The sequence below is a fragment of the Salmo trutta genome, unplaced genomic scaffold (assembly GCF_901001165.1).
Source record: "Salmo trutta unplaced genomic scaffold, fSalTru1.1, whole genome shotgun sequence".
NCBI lineage: Eukaryota > Metazoa > Chordata > Actinopteri > Salmoniformes > Salmonidae > Salmo > Salmo trutta.
In genome coordinates, this window is record NW_021823195.1 from 2,716,537 (window position 1) to 2,733,820 (window position 17,284).

Consider the following 17,284-nt stretch of genomic DNA (forward strand, 5'->3'; position numbering starts at 1 on the left):
CAGGTCCCTTCCCTTTCTCTCTCTCTGCTGAACCCAGAGAACACAGCCAGGTCCCTTTCTCTCTCTCTGCTGAACCCAGAGAACACAGCCAGGTCCCTTTCCTGTCTCTCTCTCTGCTGAACCCAGAGAACACAGCCAGGTCCCTTTCCTGTCTCTCTCTCTCTGCTGAACCCAGAGAACACAGCCAGGTCCCTATCCTGTCTCTCTCTCTGCTGAACCCAGAGAACACAGCCAGGTCCCTATCCTGTCTCTCTCTCTGCTGAACCCAGAGAACACAGCCAGGTCCCTTTCCTGTCTCTCTCTCTCTGCTGAACCCAGAGAACACAGCCAGGTCCCTTTCCTGTCTCTCTCTCTGCTGAACCCAGAGAACACAGCCAGGTCCCTTTCCTGTCTCTCTTTCTGCTGAACCCAGAGAACACAGCCAGGTCCCCTTCCTGTCTCTCTCTCTCCTGAACCCAGAGAACACAGCCAGGTCCCTTTCCTGTCTCTCTGCTGAACCCAGAGAACACAGGTCCTCTCTGTTCCCAACCATGTCCCACTCTCTTCCCAGCATCCATGTCTGCTCTATTCTCCTTCCCACTAAGACGGCCTTCAGTGATCTCCAGACACATCCATTGTGCCATCTGGTACGGTCTGGTCCCGTGATAACTCACAGCCTCAGCTGCCTGCCAGGCCTCCAAATATAATGTCATAACCAAGTCTGTTTCATTTCCTTGGTTGTTGTGCAAACAATCCTCCTACTAGATGCAGATGAAGTGTGGTGTAAAAGCTGAAGGTGGTATGTAGCTGCATGAAGCTGAATAAACAGCAGTGAGTAACTATGAAGCTGGGATGTTATTACCATATGACTGTGGGATACATCCAACCTTACCATATCTATTCTGTTGATCAACACATGGTATGTAAAAACACTGTCAGTGAGTCAGTCAGCACAGGAAATCATTCAGAGGTCACTAAACTGTAAACCTCTTTCTGTGTTAGCCAAGTAGCCATGCAAAGGCCAATATGCAAAATTAGAGAAATTAGAACATTCTCTCTCTCTCAACAATTCCACTGGTCTCTGAGAAATCACAGACATGGTGTAGTGAAGTCCATCCTCACTTTGTGGACAGTCAGATTTATTCAAAAATAACAACTCTTTGCCATCTACCTTGGATTTTGTGACGCTAGGCCTTTCTGCTTATTCAGACATGACCATTGTATAGGCAGCCATGTTGGAAATGAAAAAATAAAAAACAGGAGTGATTTGCATGGTGGTTCTAGTTCGTTGTTCTCCTCCCTACAACAAGGTCCTCCTCCATGGTAAAGCTCCCTACAACAAGGTCCTCCTCCATGGTAAAGCTCCCCACAACAAGGTCCTCCTCCATGGTAAACCTCCCTACAACAAGGTCCTCCTCCATGGTAAACCTCCCTACAACAAGGTCCTCCATGGTAAACCTCCCTACGTGTGGCAGGTCCTCCTCCATGGTAAACCTCCCTACAACGTGTGGCAGGTCCTCCTCCATGGTAAACCTCCCTACAACGTGTGGCAGGTCCTCCTCCATGGTAAAGCTCCCTACGTGTGGCAGGTCCTCCTCCATGGTAAACCTCTCTACAACGTGTGGCAGGTCCTCCTCCATGGTAAACCTCCCTACGTGTGGCAGGTCCTCCTCCATGGTAAACCTCCCTACAACGTGTGGCAGGTCCTCCTCCATGGTAAACCTCCCTACAACGTGTGGCAGGTCCTCCTCCATGGTAAACCTCCCTACAACGTGTGGCAGGTCCTCCTCCATGGTAAACCTCCCTACAACGTGCGGCAGGTCCTCCATGGTAAACCTCCCTACGTGCGGCAGGTCCTCCTCCATGGTAAACCTCCCTACGTGCGGCAGGTCCTCCTCCATGGTAAACCTCCCTACGTGCGGCAGGTCCTCCTCCATGATAAACCTCCCTACAACGTGTGTAAATGTAATGTAAATGTAACTCTATACGTTCCCTTGTTCTCTGACGTAGCTAAGAGGATCTTACTGGTAATACAGCTCTGTGTTTCAGCCTCTAGTCCTTCTCTACTTACACTCATCTTTCATTGTGCTTCTCCAGATCTAGGCCCATGGCTTTTCCAGTTATGATAATTCATGGTTTATTATTTCAGAGACGTAGCAATTATGGAAGGGATATAACGCTATTCACACTCTTCATCATTGAAATCTTTTGCTGTGCTGAAACAATAACAGACCAGTATCTTTTGCTGTGCTGAAACAATTTACAGACCCGTATCTTTTGCTGTGCTGAAACAATAACAGACCAGTATCTTTTGCTGTGCTGAAACAATTTACAGACCCGTATCTTTTACTGTGCTGAAACAATTTACAGACCCGTATCTCTTGCTGTGCTGAAACAATTTACAGACCCGTATCTTTTGCTGTGCTGAAACAATTTACAGACCCGTATCTTTTGCTGTGCTGAAACAATAACAGACCCGTATCTTTTGCTGTGTTGAAACAATATACAGACCAGTATCTTTTGCTGTGCTGAAACAATAAGCAGGACATGGCTGAATACGGGTCTGTTTTCTTTTTCCCAGCAGAAACAAGCCTTTAAATCACGTGCTGTGTTGGTTACATCCTTCAATGGAGACCAGAAGCATCCCATCTCCCTCGGGACGCGAGGCGGGCATCTCCACCACACACACACACACACACACACACACACACACACACACACACACACACACACACACACACACACACACACCATAAATTGCAGGCAGTACATTGTCAGGCAAACCCCGTTGTGCAGTGATATTTGCAGGAGAATATCTGGGATGTGCTTCAGTAATTTGCCTTTACCTCCCTTATCTCACATCATTTGCTCACATTGTATATAGTCTTATTTTTTCTACTGATTGTATGTTGTTTTACTCCATGTGTAACTCTGTGTTTTTGTATGTTGTCGAACTGCTTTGCTTTATCTTGGCCAGGTCGCAATTGTAAATGAGAACTTGTTCTCAACTTGCCTACCTGGTTAAATAAAGGTAAAAAAAAATAATAATAATAATAATAACCGTGTTTTATTTGTTTTTATCTGTTACAAACTGATTAAGCACTATGCTCATTTGAATAGTCAATAATACCATATCAAGACCCAGCTAAAAGTTTACTCACTGAGGAGGATAAGGATACCGTCTCAAATGGAACCCTATTGTCTATATAGAGCACTACTTTAGACCAGGTTCCATAGGCCCACTAGTGGGAAATAGGGCTCTTCTCCTCAGTGAGTGATCGTCCACAACAAGGAGAAAAGCTGCCCTTTTCTGGGTTACAGATCACACTGCGGCTCATTGGCTCAGGCTCAAACATCTGTTAACGGTCAAGTTTCCCCTCCGCTGTCTGGAACCCATCGACGGAACCCATAGAACACTGCCAGCGTTCCCGAGCTCCAAACAAATCATTCTGTTTCACACCAGAGAACAAACCTTGAGCTCTAAAATGTAAAAGGGCCACTTGTTGTTCCAGATGTCTAGTCCAGGATCCTTCAGGCTAGATAACCTTCAGGACGCCACAGTAAACATGACGACAAGAGAGAAAACACAATAGACTTTAGTGATCTGTGTGTGTGAACTTTAAAAGTAGGCCAGGGCTGCTTTCAGAATACACACCATATACTAGGGTTTGTTTAGAAATCGCTACAGGATTAAAAATGACATCAAAACGATTAACATTTTTGTAGCTGCTTTAAGGAAATACCTGCATTCAACTTGTGTAATAGGTTAGGAGATAAAGTAGATCACATTCCTCATTTCACATTATGTTACATTATGAAGCTTCCCATAGTTCCCCAGAACAGCTGGGCCAGTCACATTATGAAGCTTCCCATAGTTCCCCAGAACAGCTGGGCCAGTCACATTAAGAAGCTTCCCATAGTTCCCCAGAACAGCTGGGCCAGTCACGTTATGTTACATTATGAAGCTTCCCATAGTTCCCCAGAACAGCTGGGCCAGTCACATTATGTTACATTATGAAGCTTCCCATAGTTCCCCAGAACAGCTGGGCCAGTCACATTATGTTACATTATGAAGCTTCCCATAGTTCCCCAGAAGAGTTGGGCCAGTCACATTATGAAGCTTCCCATAGTTCCCCAGAACAGCTGGGCCAGTCACATTATGTTACATTATGAAGCTTCCCATAGTTCCCCAGAACAGCTGGGCCAGTCACATTATGAAGCTTCCCATAGTTCCCCAGAACAGCTGGGCCAGTCACATTATGTTACATTATGAAGCTTCCCATAGTTCCCCAGAACAGTTGGGCCAGTCACATTATGAAGCTTCCCATAGTTCCCCAGAACAGCTGGGCCAGTCACGTGTTTGTTAGTAAATAGCACAATGAGAGAAAGCGGGAACAGGTAGGTCCAGCTTCCTATTGAAAGGGGTGGTGGAGTGTGTTGTCCTATTGAAAGGGGGGGTGGAGTGTTGTCCTATTGAAAGGGGTGGAGGTGTGTTGTCCTATTGAAAGGGGTGGTGGAGTGTTGTCCTATTGAAAGGGGTGGAGGTGTGTTGTCCTATTGAAAGGGGTGGAGGTGTGTTGTCCTATTGAAAGGGGTGGAGTGTGTTGTCCTATTGAAAGGGGGGGTGGAGTGTTGTCCTATTGAAAGGGGGGGTGGAGTGTTGTCCTATTGAAAGGGGTGGAGGAGTGTTGTCCTATTGAAAGGGGTGGAGTGTGTTGTCCTATTGAAAGGGGTGGAGGTGTGTTGTCCTATTGAAAGGGGTGGTGGAGTGTTGTCCTATTGAAAGGGGTGGTGGAGTGTTGTCCTATTGAAAGGGGTGGAGGTGTGTTGTCCTATTGAAAGGGGTGGAGGTGTGTTGTCCTATTGAAAGGGGGGGTGGAGTGTTGTCCTATTGAAAGGGGTGGTGGAGTGTTGTCCTATTGAAAGGGGGGGTGGAGTGTTGTCCTATTGAAAGGGGTGGTGGAGTGTTGTCCTATTGAAAGGGGGGGTGGAGTGTTGTCCTATTGAAAGGGGTGGAGTGTGTTGTCCTATTGAAAGGGGTGGAGTGTGTTGTCCTATTGAAAGGGGGGGTGGAGTGTTGTCCTATTGAAAGGGGGGGTGGAGTGTTGTCCTATTGAAAGGGGTGGTGGTGTGTTGTCCTATTGAAAGGGGGGGTGGAGTGTTGTCCTATTGAAAGGGGGGGTGGAGTGTTGTCCTATTGAAAGGGGGGGTGGAGTGTTGTCCTATTGAAAGGGGGGGTGGAGTGTTGTCCTATTGAAAGGGGTGGTGGTGTGTTGTCCTATTGAAAGGGGGGGTGGAGTGTTGTCCTATTGAAAGGGGTGGTGGTGTGTTGTCCTATTGAAAGGGGTGGTGGAGTGTTGTCCTATTGAAAGGGGTGGAGTGTGTTGTCCTATTGAAAGGGGTGGAGTGTGTTGTCCTATTGAAAGGGGTGGTGGAGTGTGTTGTCCTATTGAAAGGGGGGGTGGAGTGTGTTGTCCTATTGAAAGGGGGGGTGGAGTGTTGTCCTATTGAAAGGGGGGGTGGAGTGTGTTGTCCTATTGAAAGGGGTGGTGGAGTGTGTTGTCCTATTGAAAGGGGTGGAGGTGTGTTGTCCTATTGAAAGGGGTGGAGGTGTGTTGTCCTATTGAAAGGGGTGGAGGTGTGTTGTCCTATTGAAAGGGGTGGAGGTGTGTTGTCCTATTGAAAGGGGTGGAGTGTGTTGTCCTCTTGAAAGGGGTGGTGTGTTGTCCTCTTGAAAGGGGTGGTGTGTTGTCCTCTTGAAAGGGGTGGTGTGTTGTCCTATTGACAGGGGTGGAGTGTTGTCCTATTGAAAGGGGTGGAGTGTTGTCCTATTGACAGGGGTGGAGTGTTGTCCTATTGAAAGGGGTGGAGTGTGTTGTCCTATTGAAAGGGGTGGAGTGTGTTGTCCTATTGAAAGGGGTGGAGTGTGTTGTCCTCTTGAAAGGGGTGGTGTGTTGTCCTCTTGAAAGGGGTGGAGTGTGTTGTCCTCTTGAAAGGGGTGGTGTGTTGTCCTCTTGAAAGGGGTGGTGTGTTGTCCTCTTGAAAGGGGTGGTGTGTTGTCCTATTGAAAGGGGTGGTGTGTTGTCCTATTGACAGGGGTGGAGTGTTGTCCTATTGAAAGGGGTGGAGTGTTGTCCTATTGACAGGGGTGGAGTGTTGTCCTATTGACAGGGGTGGAGTGTTGTCCTATTGAAAGGGGTGGAGTGTTGTCCTATTGACAGGGGTGGAGTGTTGTCCTATTGACAGGGGTGGAGTGTTGTCCTATTGAAAGTCAGTGTGTTTTTTTGCTTCAACAGAGTGATGGGGGAGTGAAACTATAGATTCCCTTCAGGCCTCCTGAGTAGAGCAGCAGTCTAAGGCACTGGAAACTATTACGGACTACAAAGGGAAGCCCCAGCTGCAAGCTGCCCAGTGACACAACCCTACCAGACGAGCTAAATTACTGACCATAGTTTTGATGTCTTCACTGTAATTCTACAATGTAGAAAACAGTAGAAATAAAGAAAAACCCTTGAATGAGTCGATGGCCAAACTTTTGACTGGTACTGTATATATTACCTCAATGACCTCCCCTAACCTGTACCCCACACATTGACTCTGTACCGGTACCCCCTGTATATAGCCTCCACATTGACTCTGTACCGGTACCCCCTGTATATAGCCTCCACATTGACTTTGTACCGGTACCCCCTGTATATAGCCTCCACATTGACTTTGTACCGGTACCCCCTGTATATAGCCTCCACATTGATTATGTACCAGTACCCCCTGTATATAGCCTCCACATTGATTATGTACCGGTACCCCCTGTATATAGCCTCCACATTGACTCTGTACCGGTACCCCCTGTATATAGCCTCCACATTGACTCTGTACCGGTACCCCCTGTATATAGCCTCCACATTGATTATGTACCAGTACCCCCTGTATATAGCCTCCACATTGATTATGTACCGGTACCCCCTGTATATAGCCTCCACATTGACTCTGTACCGGTACCCCCTGTATATAGCCTCCACATTGATTATGTACCAGTACCCCCTGTATATAGCCTCCACATTGATTATGTACCGGTACCCCCTGTATATAGCCTCCACATTGATTATGTACCGGTACCCCCTGTATATAGCCTCCACATTGACTCTGTACCGGTACCCCCTGTATATAGCCTCCACATTGACTCTGTACCGGTACCCCCTGTATATAGCCTCCACATTGACTCTGTACCGGTACCCCCTGTATATAGCCTCCACATTGACTCTGTACCGGTACCCCCTGTATATAGCCTCCACATTGTTACTCTTGTTTTTTACCACTTAGTTTTATTAATACTGCATTGTTGGTTTAGGGCTTGTAAGTAAGCATTTCACGGTAAGGTCTACCTACACCTGTTGTATTCAGCATTTCATGTTGTATTCGGTGCATGTGAAATAACCTTTGATTTGTCTGCTGATAGATGCCCGTTAGTGAATTCTCATCAGAATGGAGAAAATGTATCTATTTCTTATGCGTTCTTTTTTTGTGTGTGAAAAATGCTGAATCCTGCATTAACGCGACCCTAGCTAGCAGCCTCCATGGAAACTCGCTATCACTTGTGCTAATTTTGTTAGCATTCTGGTAATAGACGGCCAATGGGCTTTCACGCTTTTTTTGGCGCCCCCTTGCATACAAAGTCGGTAATACTGTAAATCCCAGGATGAGAGGACGACAGTAGATATGAAAATTCGGACAGCACCCAACCCTACTTTAAAAAATAAATAAATCAGGAATGATTTAGGCCTATAAGACATTATTTTATAAAGCGATAGGCCTTTATGGTAGTACATTTTACTACTGGTATTATATGAAAAAAAGTGGTAGGGTTCCTTTAAGAAAAAAACCTTGCTGAATCTACTGGCCTAAATCTACTGCACAATGACTGATGCAATGTCAACAAGTACTTTGTACTAAACGCATCAAATTGTTAATCCACAGCAAACTATAGATGCCACACAGCAGAGGCTGGGCAACCCCCAACTAATCCCTTAAGTCAATATTTAGACAGAGCTCCAGATACGGCCCAGTGTGTCAGACCAACCCTAGGAGATTCACCGGTTGTTGTCGAGCTGACGATAACTTCCTGCAAGTAGAAACAGGTACTTTGTCATTCAAGAGTTTTGGATGTGTCAGACCTGTAGTAAATCATATTACTAGCACAATCTGTCTCTGTCATTGTTAAAAACAGAAACCAAGCCATTGGAAACAGACTGCTAGACCCACTACAGAATGTATGAATTCCTGTGTGCTTCTCTTTAACATGTCAAATCACAGCATAGAAAATGTCCCTGTGTGCTTTTCAGGAAGCAGCAAGGTCATTGCACCACATGGCATGTGAAGGCCCTCCAGTCAGTGAAAGGAAGTACAGTGGTGAGCTAACCAGTGACACCTCACAGCCCCCCCAGGCACCTCCACGCCCCCCATGGTCCCTGGTCAACAGTAGTCCACTACCCCATGGTCCCTGGTCAACAGTAGTCCACCAGCCCACGGTCCCTGGTCAACAGTAGTCCACTACCCCATGGTCCCTGGTCAACAGTAGTCCACTACCCCATGGTCCCTGGTCAACAGTAGTCCACTACCCCATGGTCCCTGGTCAACAGTAGTCCACCAGCCCATGGTCCCTGGTCAACAGTAGTCCACTAGCCCATGGTCCCTGGTCAACAGTAGTCCACTAGCCCATGGTCCCTGGTCAACAGTAGTCCACCAGCCCACGGCCCCTGGTCAACAGTAGTCCACCAGCCCACGGCCCCTGGTCAACAGTAGTCCACCAGCCCACGGCCCCTGGTCAACAGTAGTCCACCAGCCCACGGCCCCTGGTCAACAGTAGTCCACCAGCCCCTGGTCAACAGTAGTCCACCAGCCCCTGGTCAACAGTAGTCCACCAGCCCACGGCCCCTGGTCAACAGTAGTCCACCAGCCCACGGCCCCTGGTCAACAGTAGTCCACCAGCCCACGGCCCCTGGTCAACAGTAGTCCACCAGCCCACGGCCCCTGGTCAACAGTAGTCCACTAGCCCACGGCCCCTGGTCAACAGTAGTCCACCAGCCCACGGCCCCTGGTCAACAGTAGTCCACCAGCCCACGGCCCCTGGTCAACAGTAGTCCACCAGCCCACGGCCCCTGGTCAACAGTAGTCCACCAGCCCACGGTCCCTGGTCAACAGTAGTCCACTAGCCCACGGTCCCTGGTCAACAGTAGTCCACTAGCCCACGGTCCCTGGTCAACAGTAGTCCACTAGCCCACGGTCCCTGGTCAACAGTAGTCCACTAGCCCGCGGTCCCTGGTCAACAGTAGTCCACTAGCCCGCGGTCCCTGGTCAACAGTAGTCCACTAGCCCGCGGTCCCTGGTCAACAGTAGTCCACTAGCCCGCGGTCCCTGGTCAACAGTAGTCCACTAGCCCGCGGTCCCTGGTCAACAGTAGTCCACTAGCCCGCGGTCCCTGGTCAACAGTAGTCCACTAGCCCGCGGTCCCTGGTCAACAGTAGTCCACGGTCCCTGGTCAACAGTAGTCCACGGTCCCTGGTCAACAGTAGTCCACGGTCCCTGGTCAACAGTAGTCCACGGTCCCTGGTCAACAGTAGTCCACGGTCCCTGGTCAACAGTAGTCCACTAGCCCACGGTCCCTGGTCAACAGTAGTCCACTAGCCCACGGTCCCTGGTCAACAGTAGTCCACTAGCCCTAGTCAACAGTAGTCCACTAGCCCACGGTCCTGGTCAACAGTAGTCCACTAGCCCACGGTCCCTGGTCAACAGTAGTCCACTAGCCCACGGTCCCTGGTCAACAGTAGTCCACTACCCCACGGTCCCTGGTCAACAGTAGTCCACTAGCCCACGGTCCCTGGTCAACAGTAGTCCACTAGCCCACGGTCCCTGGTCAACAGTAGTCCACTAGCCCACGGTCCCTGGTCAACAGTAGTCCACTAGCCCACGGTCCCTGGTCAACAGTAGTCCACTAGCCCACGGTCCCTGGTCAACAGTAGTCCACTAGCCCACGGCCCCTGGTCAACAGTAGTCCACTAGCCCACGGCCCCTGGTCAACAGTAGTCCACTAGCCCATGGTCCCTGGTCAACAGTAGTCCACTAGCCCATGGTCCATGGTCAACAGTAGTCCACTAGCCCATGGTCCATGGTCAACAGTAGTCCACTACCCCATGGTCCCTGGTCAACAGTAGTCCACTACATAGAGAATAGGGATCCATTGGGGAGATACACGATGCTAACGGCAGGAAGGGAAGCAGCGTTCAGGACAGAGGCAGGACACTAACAACAACATGGTTTGATGGATCTTCAGAAAGACTAGCTTATATTTCCAAACAGACAGACTGAGCAATACACAAGTGGGAGCAATAAAACAGGAAGTGGAAATTATTTTCAGTTCTGCTACAGTTAAATAATACTGCAGAACGATATGATATTGGTCATGCAGAAGGATGACCTGGATTTACTATGAAAACAAAGCCAAGTGTCCTTCATGAAGTAACAAGAGTTAACTTGTTTAGGTCCTGGTTGGTTTAATTACTGATGCATTCCGGCAGGCTCGTCAAATACACACTCTGCCACCACAGAGAAAACGGCTCAAACACCACTGTGTTTTTAATATCAGCTGCCAAAACATTTTGAGTGGAGACGTTTGACTAACATACCGTTTATTTGATTTGTGAAAGTATGTCCTGAAAAACTAATATACAGTTGGGTCTAAACCAAAGACATCTGGACATATTCCACAAGAGCAGAGCATAGAGAACAGGGTCAGTACAGAGACGGGGTTGGAAGGTCTGGGCAGACTGGGCCGTCTCAGAGAGAACAGGGTCAGTACAGAGATGGGGTTGGAAGGTCTGGGCAGACTGGGCCGTCTCAGAGAGAACAGGGTCAGTACAGAGACGGGGTTGGAAGGTCTGGGCAGACTGGGCCATCTCAGAGAGAACAGGGTCAGTACAGAGATGGGGTTGGAAGGTCTGGGCAGACTGGGCCGTCTCAGAGAGAACAGGGTCAGTACAGAGATGGGGTTGGAAGGTCTGGGCAGACTGGGCCGTCTCAGAGAGAACAGGGTCAGTACAGAGATGGGGTTGGAAGGTCTGGGCAGACTGGGCCGTCTCAGAGAGAACAGGGTCAGTACAGAGACGGGGTTGGAAGGTCTGGGCAGACTGGGCCATCTCAGAGAGAACAGGGTCAGTACAGAGATGGGGTTGGAAGGTCTGGGCAGACTGGGCCGTCTCAGAGAGAACAGGGTCAGTACAGAGACGGGGTTGGAAGGTCTGGGCAGACTGGGCCATCTCAGAGAGAACAGGGTCAGTACAGAGATGGGGTTGGAAGGTCTGGGCAGACTGGGCCGTCTCAGAGAGAACAGGGTCAGTACAGAGATGGGGTTGGAAGGTCTGGGCAGACTGGGCCGTCTCAGAGAGAACAGGGTCAGTACAGAGGAAAACACAGCCTACTAACTGGGCATAAAGACCACAGGGTGATAAGCAGGTATTTTCTGGAGGAAAGGAGAGAAATCATGTGAAAAACAGAAGTGTAAATGATGAAGGTTGGCCTTACATGACGTAGCAATCCTTTATATCAGTCAACAAACACAGACGATACATGACATGTCGGCTAGCCTATACGATAAAACATACCATAAATACTCTAGCTTGAGGCTATATCCAACACTGGCCTTTGTCCTTCTCATTAGGTTAATATGTCTAAGAGTGCAGAACAGACCGTGTTAAATAGGATCTGATTGTGTCCTGATGTGGAGCAGGGAAGATGTTAAGCAACTTGGAGCTGGTGAACTCAGAGGAACTGTCATTCACATGGCTAAGCCGCTGTGGGATACAGTCCAGCCATTGGTGAAAGAGTCTCTCTCTCTCTCTCTCTCTCTCTCTCTCTCTCTCTCTCTCTCTCTCTCCCCTCTCTCTCCCTCTCTCTCCCTCTCTCTCTCTCTCTCTCTCTCTCTCCCTCTCTCTCCCTCTCTCTCCCTCTCTCTCCCTCTCTCCCTCTCTCTCTCTCTCTCCCTCTCTCTCTCTCTCTCTCTCTCTCTCTCTCTCCCCCTCTCTCTCCCTCTCTCTCCCTCTCTCTCCCTCTCTCTCCCTCTCCCTCTCCCTCTCCCTCTCCCTCTCCCTCTCCCTCTCTCGGTAAACCCACTCCTAATGAGAACTCTGCTGTCTGAAATATCAAAGTACCAAGCCAGTGACTCACACTGCTACAGAATAACCAAGGCCAATCGACAGGCAGAGTAATACACTGTCAGGAAAGTACAATGTCTAGGGCAGGTTTTAAAGAACCATTATGTTAATTAATACTATGTACCAACAGTGTACCAACAGTAAATAAGACAATAGCAACTTGAATCAGAAACATTTAGTCCAGTAGATTTCTGAGACATTCTAGAAACCACTAGTAGACGTCTGAAACAAGCAGTAGAGGTGTAAATAAAGCTCTATAGTCCTACGACATCAAACGCATGTTTCCATCTACTGGCCAACTCAACAGGACCCAATGATTCCAACATGTATCTGACTGGAAACAGGAAGTGGGTCAAACTCCAGGTTACTGAGACCACCTGGTCTACAGCCTACCAAGATAACTAAACAGGTTCTTTAAAGGAGGACGTGTTTAAAAAAGGTATTTATGGATTTACACACAGTTACGGCAGCACACAGAGTTACTGTTTATCCAAACAATCAATTCCTTCCCACGGTTACACTAATTAAACTCTTCACTGCAGAGGGTGGGGCTATGCAGACATTTGAAGAGCGTGTATTGTGAAAGACATGTCTTGATGTTTATACTATGCTTTGTTTTCAGTTCTCTATTTCTGTCTGTCTTCATAGTGTCCTTCAACTGTCTGAAACAAAACGTTAGAATCTGGTGAAGAGGGACAGAGCGTTAATTACTGATTACCAGGGCTGTACTGGCAGTAGTAGGAATCATGTCAACATATTTTCCCCAACACTATATTAAATAATAAATGCTATTTTCATGACCTATCCTATTTTAGAAGTTAGGGATTTAATCTAGGAGAACTATTAGAAAGGCATTGTCTGGTAATCACCAGCTGTGGAAATGTAGTGCTAGCCTAGTCCAGAACCCGGCTCCCGGCTCGGCCTCCTGACAGGAGCCCGGAACCCCGGCTCAACCCCGGCTCGGCCTCAACCCCGGCTCGGCCTCCTGACAGGAGCCCGGAACCCCGGCTCGGCCAACCCCGGCTCGGCCTCCTGACAGGAGCCCGGAACCCCGGCTCGGCCTCCTGACAGGAGCCCGGAACCCAGGCTCGGCCTCCTGACAGGAGCCCGGAACCCAGGCTCGGCCTCCTGACAGGAGTCCGGAACCCCGGCTTTGCAATCTGAAAACCAGAGAGAGCCGACTGTCATAGAACACAGACATGGCTGCCTTATGTTGTGGTATTGGTGGGGGAGGGGGCGCTGCTGGCCACCACCAGTCTCATGTTACATTCTGTCTCCTAGGGCAACAAAATAACATGTTCATTTCAAGTACCGTTATTGTCAGGGTAAAATGTTTGGTGTATTCTCTCTGAAACAAAAGGTCATTAAAACAACTAGCTGGCCTACATGCAGTATTGTTTTACAGTGATAAGAATGAATGAGTGTAGACAAGGTGTTTGTGTTCAGATCCTACTCCTAAAAACCATACAGTACGGCATGTTAATTCTCCCTCCACACACACACAGTACTCTGAACCAAAGACTTATAGAAGCTATTGTTGGCACAACGGTGTGTAACAGCCTAGCTAGCTACACGTTTACAGATTCCCAACTCAGCAACACACAGCCAGACAGGGCCTCTATTCACAGTGGAAAATTCTTTCCCAAGGCCCAGTCAGTTAGTGCTGATTAGCAGCTCTCTCTGCCTGCTCCAATTGGTGCCCTCAGGCCACATGCCTGAAAACAAACTATCATACTGTACAGTACACACTGAGAAATACAATGGGCTGCCTGCGCCACGGCCTGCACCATTCATCTCAATGGGCTGCCTGCACCACTCCATTCATCTCAATGGGCTGCCTATACCACTACATTCATCTCAATGGGCTGCCTGCACCATTCATCTCAATGGGCTGCCTGCACCACGGCCCTACTCCATTCATCTCAATGGGCTGCCTGCACCATTCATCTCAATGGGCTGCCTGCACCATTCATCTCAATGGGCTGCCTGCACCACGGCCGTGCACCATTCATCTCAATGGGCTGCCTGCACCACGGCCCTGCACCATTCATCTCAATGGGCTGCCTGCACCCCGGCCCTTCACCATTCATCTCAATGGGCTGCCTGCACCATTCATCTCAATGGGCTGCCTGCACCACGGCCCTACACCATTCATCTCAATGGGCTGCCTGCACCACTCCATTCACCTCAATGGGCTGCCTGCACCACGGCCCTGCACCATTCATCTCAATGGGCTGCCTGCACCACGGCCCTGCACCATTCACCTCAATGGGCTGCCTGCACCACGGCCCTGCACCATTCACCTCAATGGGCTGCCTGCACCACGGCCCTGCACCATTCACCTCAATGGGCTGCCTGCACCACGGCCCTGCACCATTCACCTCAATGGGCTGCCTGCACCACGGCCCTGCACCATTCATCTCAATGGGCTGCCTGCACCACGGCCCTGCACCATTCACCTCAATGGGCTGCCTGCACCACGGCCCTGCACCATTCACCTCAATGGGCTGCCTGCACCACGGCCCTGCACCATTCATCTCAATGGGCTGCCTGCACCACGGCCCTGCACCATTCACCTCAATGGGCTGCCTGCACCACGGCCCTGCACCATTCATCTCAATGGGCTGCCTGCACCACGGCCCTGCACCATTCATCTCAATTGGCTGCCTGCACCACGACCCTACTCCATTCATCTCAATCCAAAAGAGGTTCTGCATTGTTGATGCATATAGAGAGTCATGCTGCCGCTGGACTTTTAACTCCTCGCCTGCACTTCTATAGACACTGACTGACAACTACAATGCAGGACACTGGAATGTACTTCCCTTCATGTATTCATGCTTGTCTTGCATATTAAATTGCGCTCACTAATATGATATAGCTCATTATTGATAGTCATCTTGGTGCCATAGTCAAATTATTTCTAAACGATAATGCATTTTTTGGTCATCCAAAAATCAAATACAGATTATGAGCGTAAAAACAAGGTAAAGACCAGTAAAGGCAGTCAATTTTCTAAGAAAATAGTGCATTGACCAAGCTACGTTAATTACAGCAGTAGCAGGCGAGCTTTTTAGTGTAATTGTGTTGCTATTCTAGCTACTGACACTAGTACAATGGCTGTTGTGTGTGACATGATGATCTAATGTTAAATCCTTGTGTTCACTCAGCTGTTCATTCCTGGCTAATAAAACGAGGCCAATGTAAATGCAACTATCCATTTAGCTGGCTAACTGTCAGACAGTATTTATGTAGGCTACATTAGCAACACTGCTGGCTAACTGTCAGACAGTATTTATGTAGGCTACATTAGCAACACTACTGGCTAACTGTCAGACAGTATTTATGTAGGCTACATTAGCAACACTGCTGCACTTAGCATTAGTAATCTGGCAACAACAACAAAAACGATAGTGGGTTTTATTTGTTTTACATGGACCCTGTGATTTAGGACAAATCTGGAATGATTTACCTATTTATTAAGCACATTGTAAATGTTTTGTCCTCTATACAACTGGTGTCCATGCCAGGAGTTAATATGCACTTTAGCTTCTAGCTAATTACTGTACAAGTCATGGAATTTCAGCCTTGATGTTTAAATCCTGGAACGGGTCGCTCGAGCTGTGTATTCAACGGTCGACTCGTCGTTGGCTAGCTAGCTAGCTAGCTAGCTAATTTAAATCACAGCTCAATGGTTCTGACTATTACATTTAACATTAATATGATTTTTTTATGGGAAACCGGGCCCAGCTATCTCTGCTAGCTATCTCGGGTTTATTTGCTCTTACAATTCTCTGACATTGCTGACAAGCGCCCTAACGGCCAGATAACGTTAGCTTAACTAGCTAACGTTAGATAGCTCAAGACTAACGTCTGACGTTACTGACAAATATAAATTATAAAGGATACAAAGCTAAATTTACTTCATACAAGATACATTAGCTATGTATTTGTTATAACTATATGCCAATAGCGACTGAAAACCAGCAAGCTAACGACGTTAAGCAGCTAACTTCAGTTTTCCAAAGCCAAACCAACACCAAATGCCTCATCCGTCCTACAGTCAGACAAACCATTAAAAAAAAAGAATATAATTCCTTACCGTTAACTCTGAATTGTTGTTGTCTCGGTGAGTAACGGCTCGGATGACCCCAGCTCGCCAGCCCCAGCGCCCGATATCCCCGAGATCCAGCGGCTCGTCTCCACTGACACAGAGGAACCGTTTCCCAACCAGCTCCGGTCGCGTTTCCACCGCCATGGCCATCCACTGAGAGCGGAAAAACAAAAACCCCCCTCGAAAACTTGAACACCGACGCCCTATCGATCTGACATGTACTACATTAAACTGTACTAAATAATCCAACCAAACAAAAATGAAACAAATCAACTAAAAGTGTTATTTGGTCTTTTAAAAGTGTAGCGCAACAAGCCGGGGGATTTAAATTCCTTGCCGTGTCCACCCGTAAACAGTCGTTCTTCAGCTCCGTGGAAATGAACACTGGAACACATCACTGCCATGGTAAAACAGGGTATCCCTCCGCTCCCCGAGGCAGACAACCGTGGAAAACCGCAGTAGCAGACTTCTCCATCCGCCAGACACAGATCCATTCTCTACCACTGTTACCTTACAGTGAAATGCTTACTTACAAGCCTTTTTAACCAACAATGCAATTTTATTAAGAAAAATACGTGTTACGTAAAAAAATAAAATAAATAGATAAGTAAAAAATAAGAAATAAAAGTAACAAATAATTAGAGAGCAGCAGTACAATAACAATAGCCAGGCTATGTATAGGGGTACCAGTACAGAGTCAATATGCTGGGGACACCGATTAGTCAAGGTAATTGCAGTAATATGGACATATGGGTAGAGTTAAAGTGACTATGCAACAGAGAATAGCAGCAGCGTAAAAGGGGGGATGGGCAATGCAAATAGCATTTTGATTAGCTGTTCAGGGGTCTTATGGCTTGGGGGTAGAAGCTGTTGAGAAGCCTCTTGGACCTAGACTTGGCACTCCGGTACCGCTTGCCGTACGGTAGCAGAGAGAACAGCCTATGACTAGGGTGGCTGTTGTCTTTGGCAATTTCTTTGGGCCTTCCTC

At 48.2% G+C, this 17,284-nt stretch overlaps 2 protein-coding genes across 2 annotated transcripts in view; both read right to left on the bottom strand.

Moving 5' to 3' along the window:
• The window catches only part of LOC115189569 (probable JmjC domain-containing histone demethylation protein 2C), a 52,414-nt gene extending 35,709 nt beyond the window's left edge, over positions 1-16,705 (bottom strand). The window contains exon 1 of the mRNA XM_029748187.1: positions 16,285-16,705. Coding sequence (XP_029604047.1) covers positions 16,285-16,446 — 162 coding nt within the window. The 5' untranslated portion in view covers positions 16,447-16,705. The remainder of the gene's footprint in view (positions 1-16,284) is intronic.
• LOC115189555 (uncharacterized) lies at positions 574-2,854 on the bottom strand. The gene is made up of 2 exons (XM_029748180.1): positions 1,474-2,854; positions 574-1,437 (listed from the first exon to the last, which is right to left on the bottom strand). The coding sequence occupies exons 1-2, from the start codon at positions 1,914-1,916 to the stop codon at positions 1,260-1,262; spliced, it is 621 nt and encodes a 206-aa protein (XP_029604040.1). The 5' UTR covers positions 1,917-2,854; the 3' UTR covers positions 574-1,259.
• Positions 16,706-17,284: the final 579 nt, after the last annotated feature.

Coding starts and splice junctions, on each gene's coding strand:
- LOC115189555 (XM_029748180.1), bottom strand. CDS start 1,916: ATGGAGGAGGACCTGCCGCACGTAGGGAGGTTTACCATGGAGGAGGAC. Junction 1,438..1,473: donor CTGCCACACGTTGTAGGGAG/GTTTACCATGGA, acceptor ACACGTAGGGAG/GTTTACCATGGAGGACCTTG.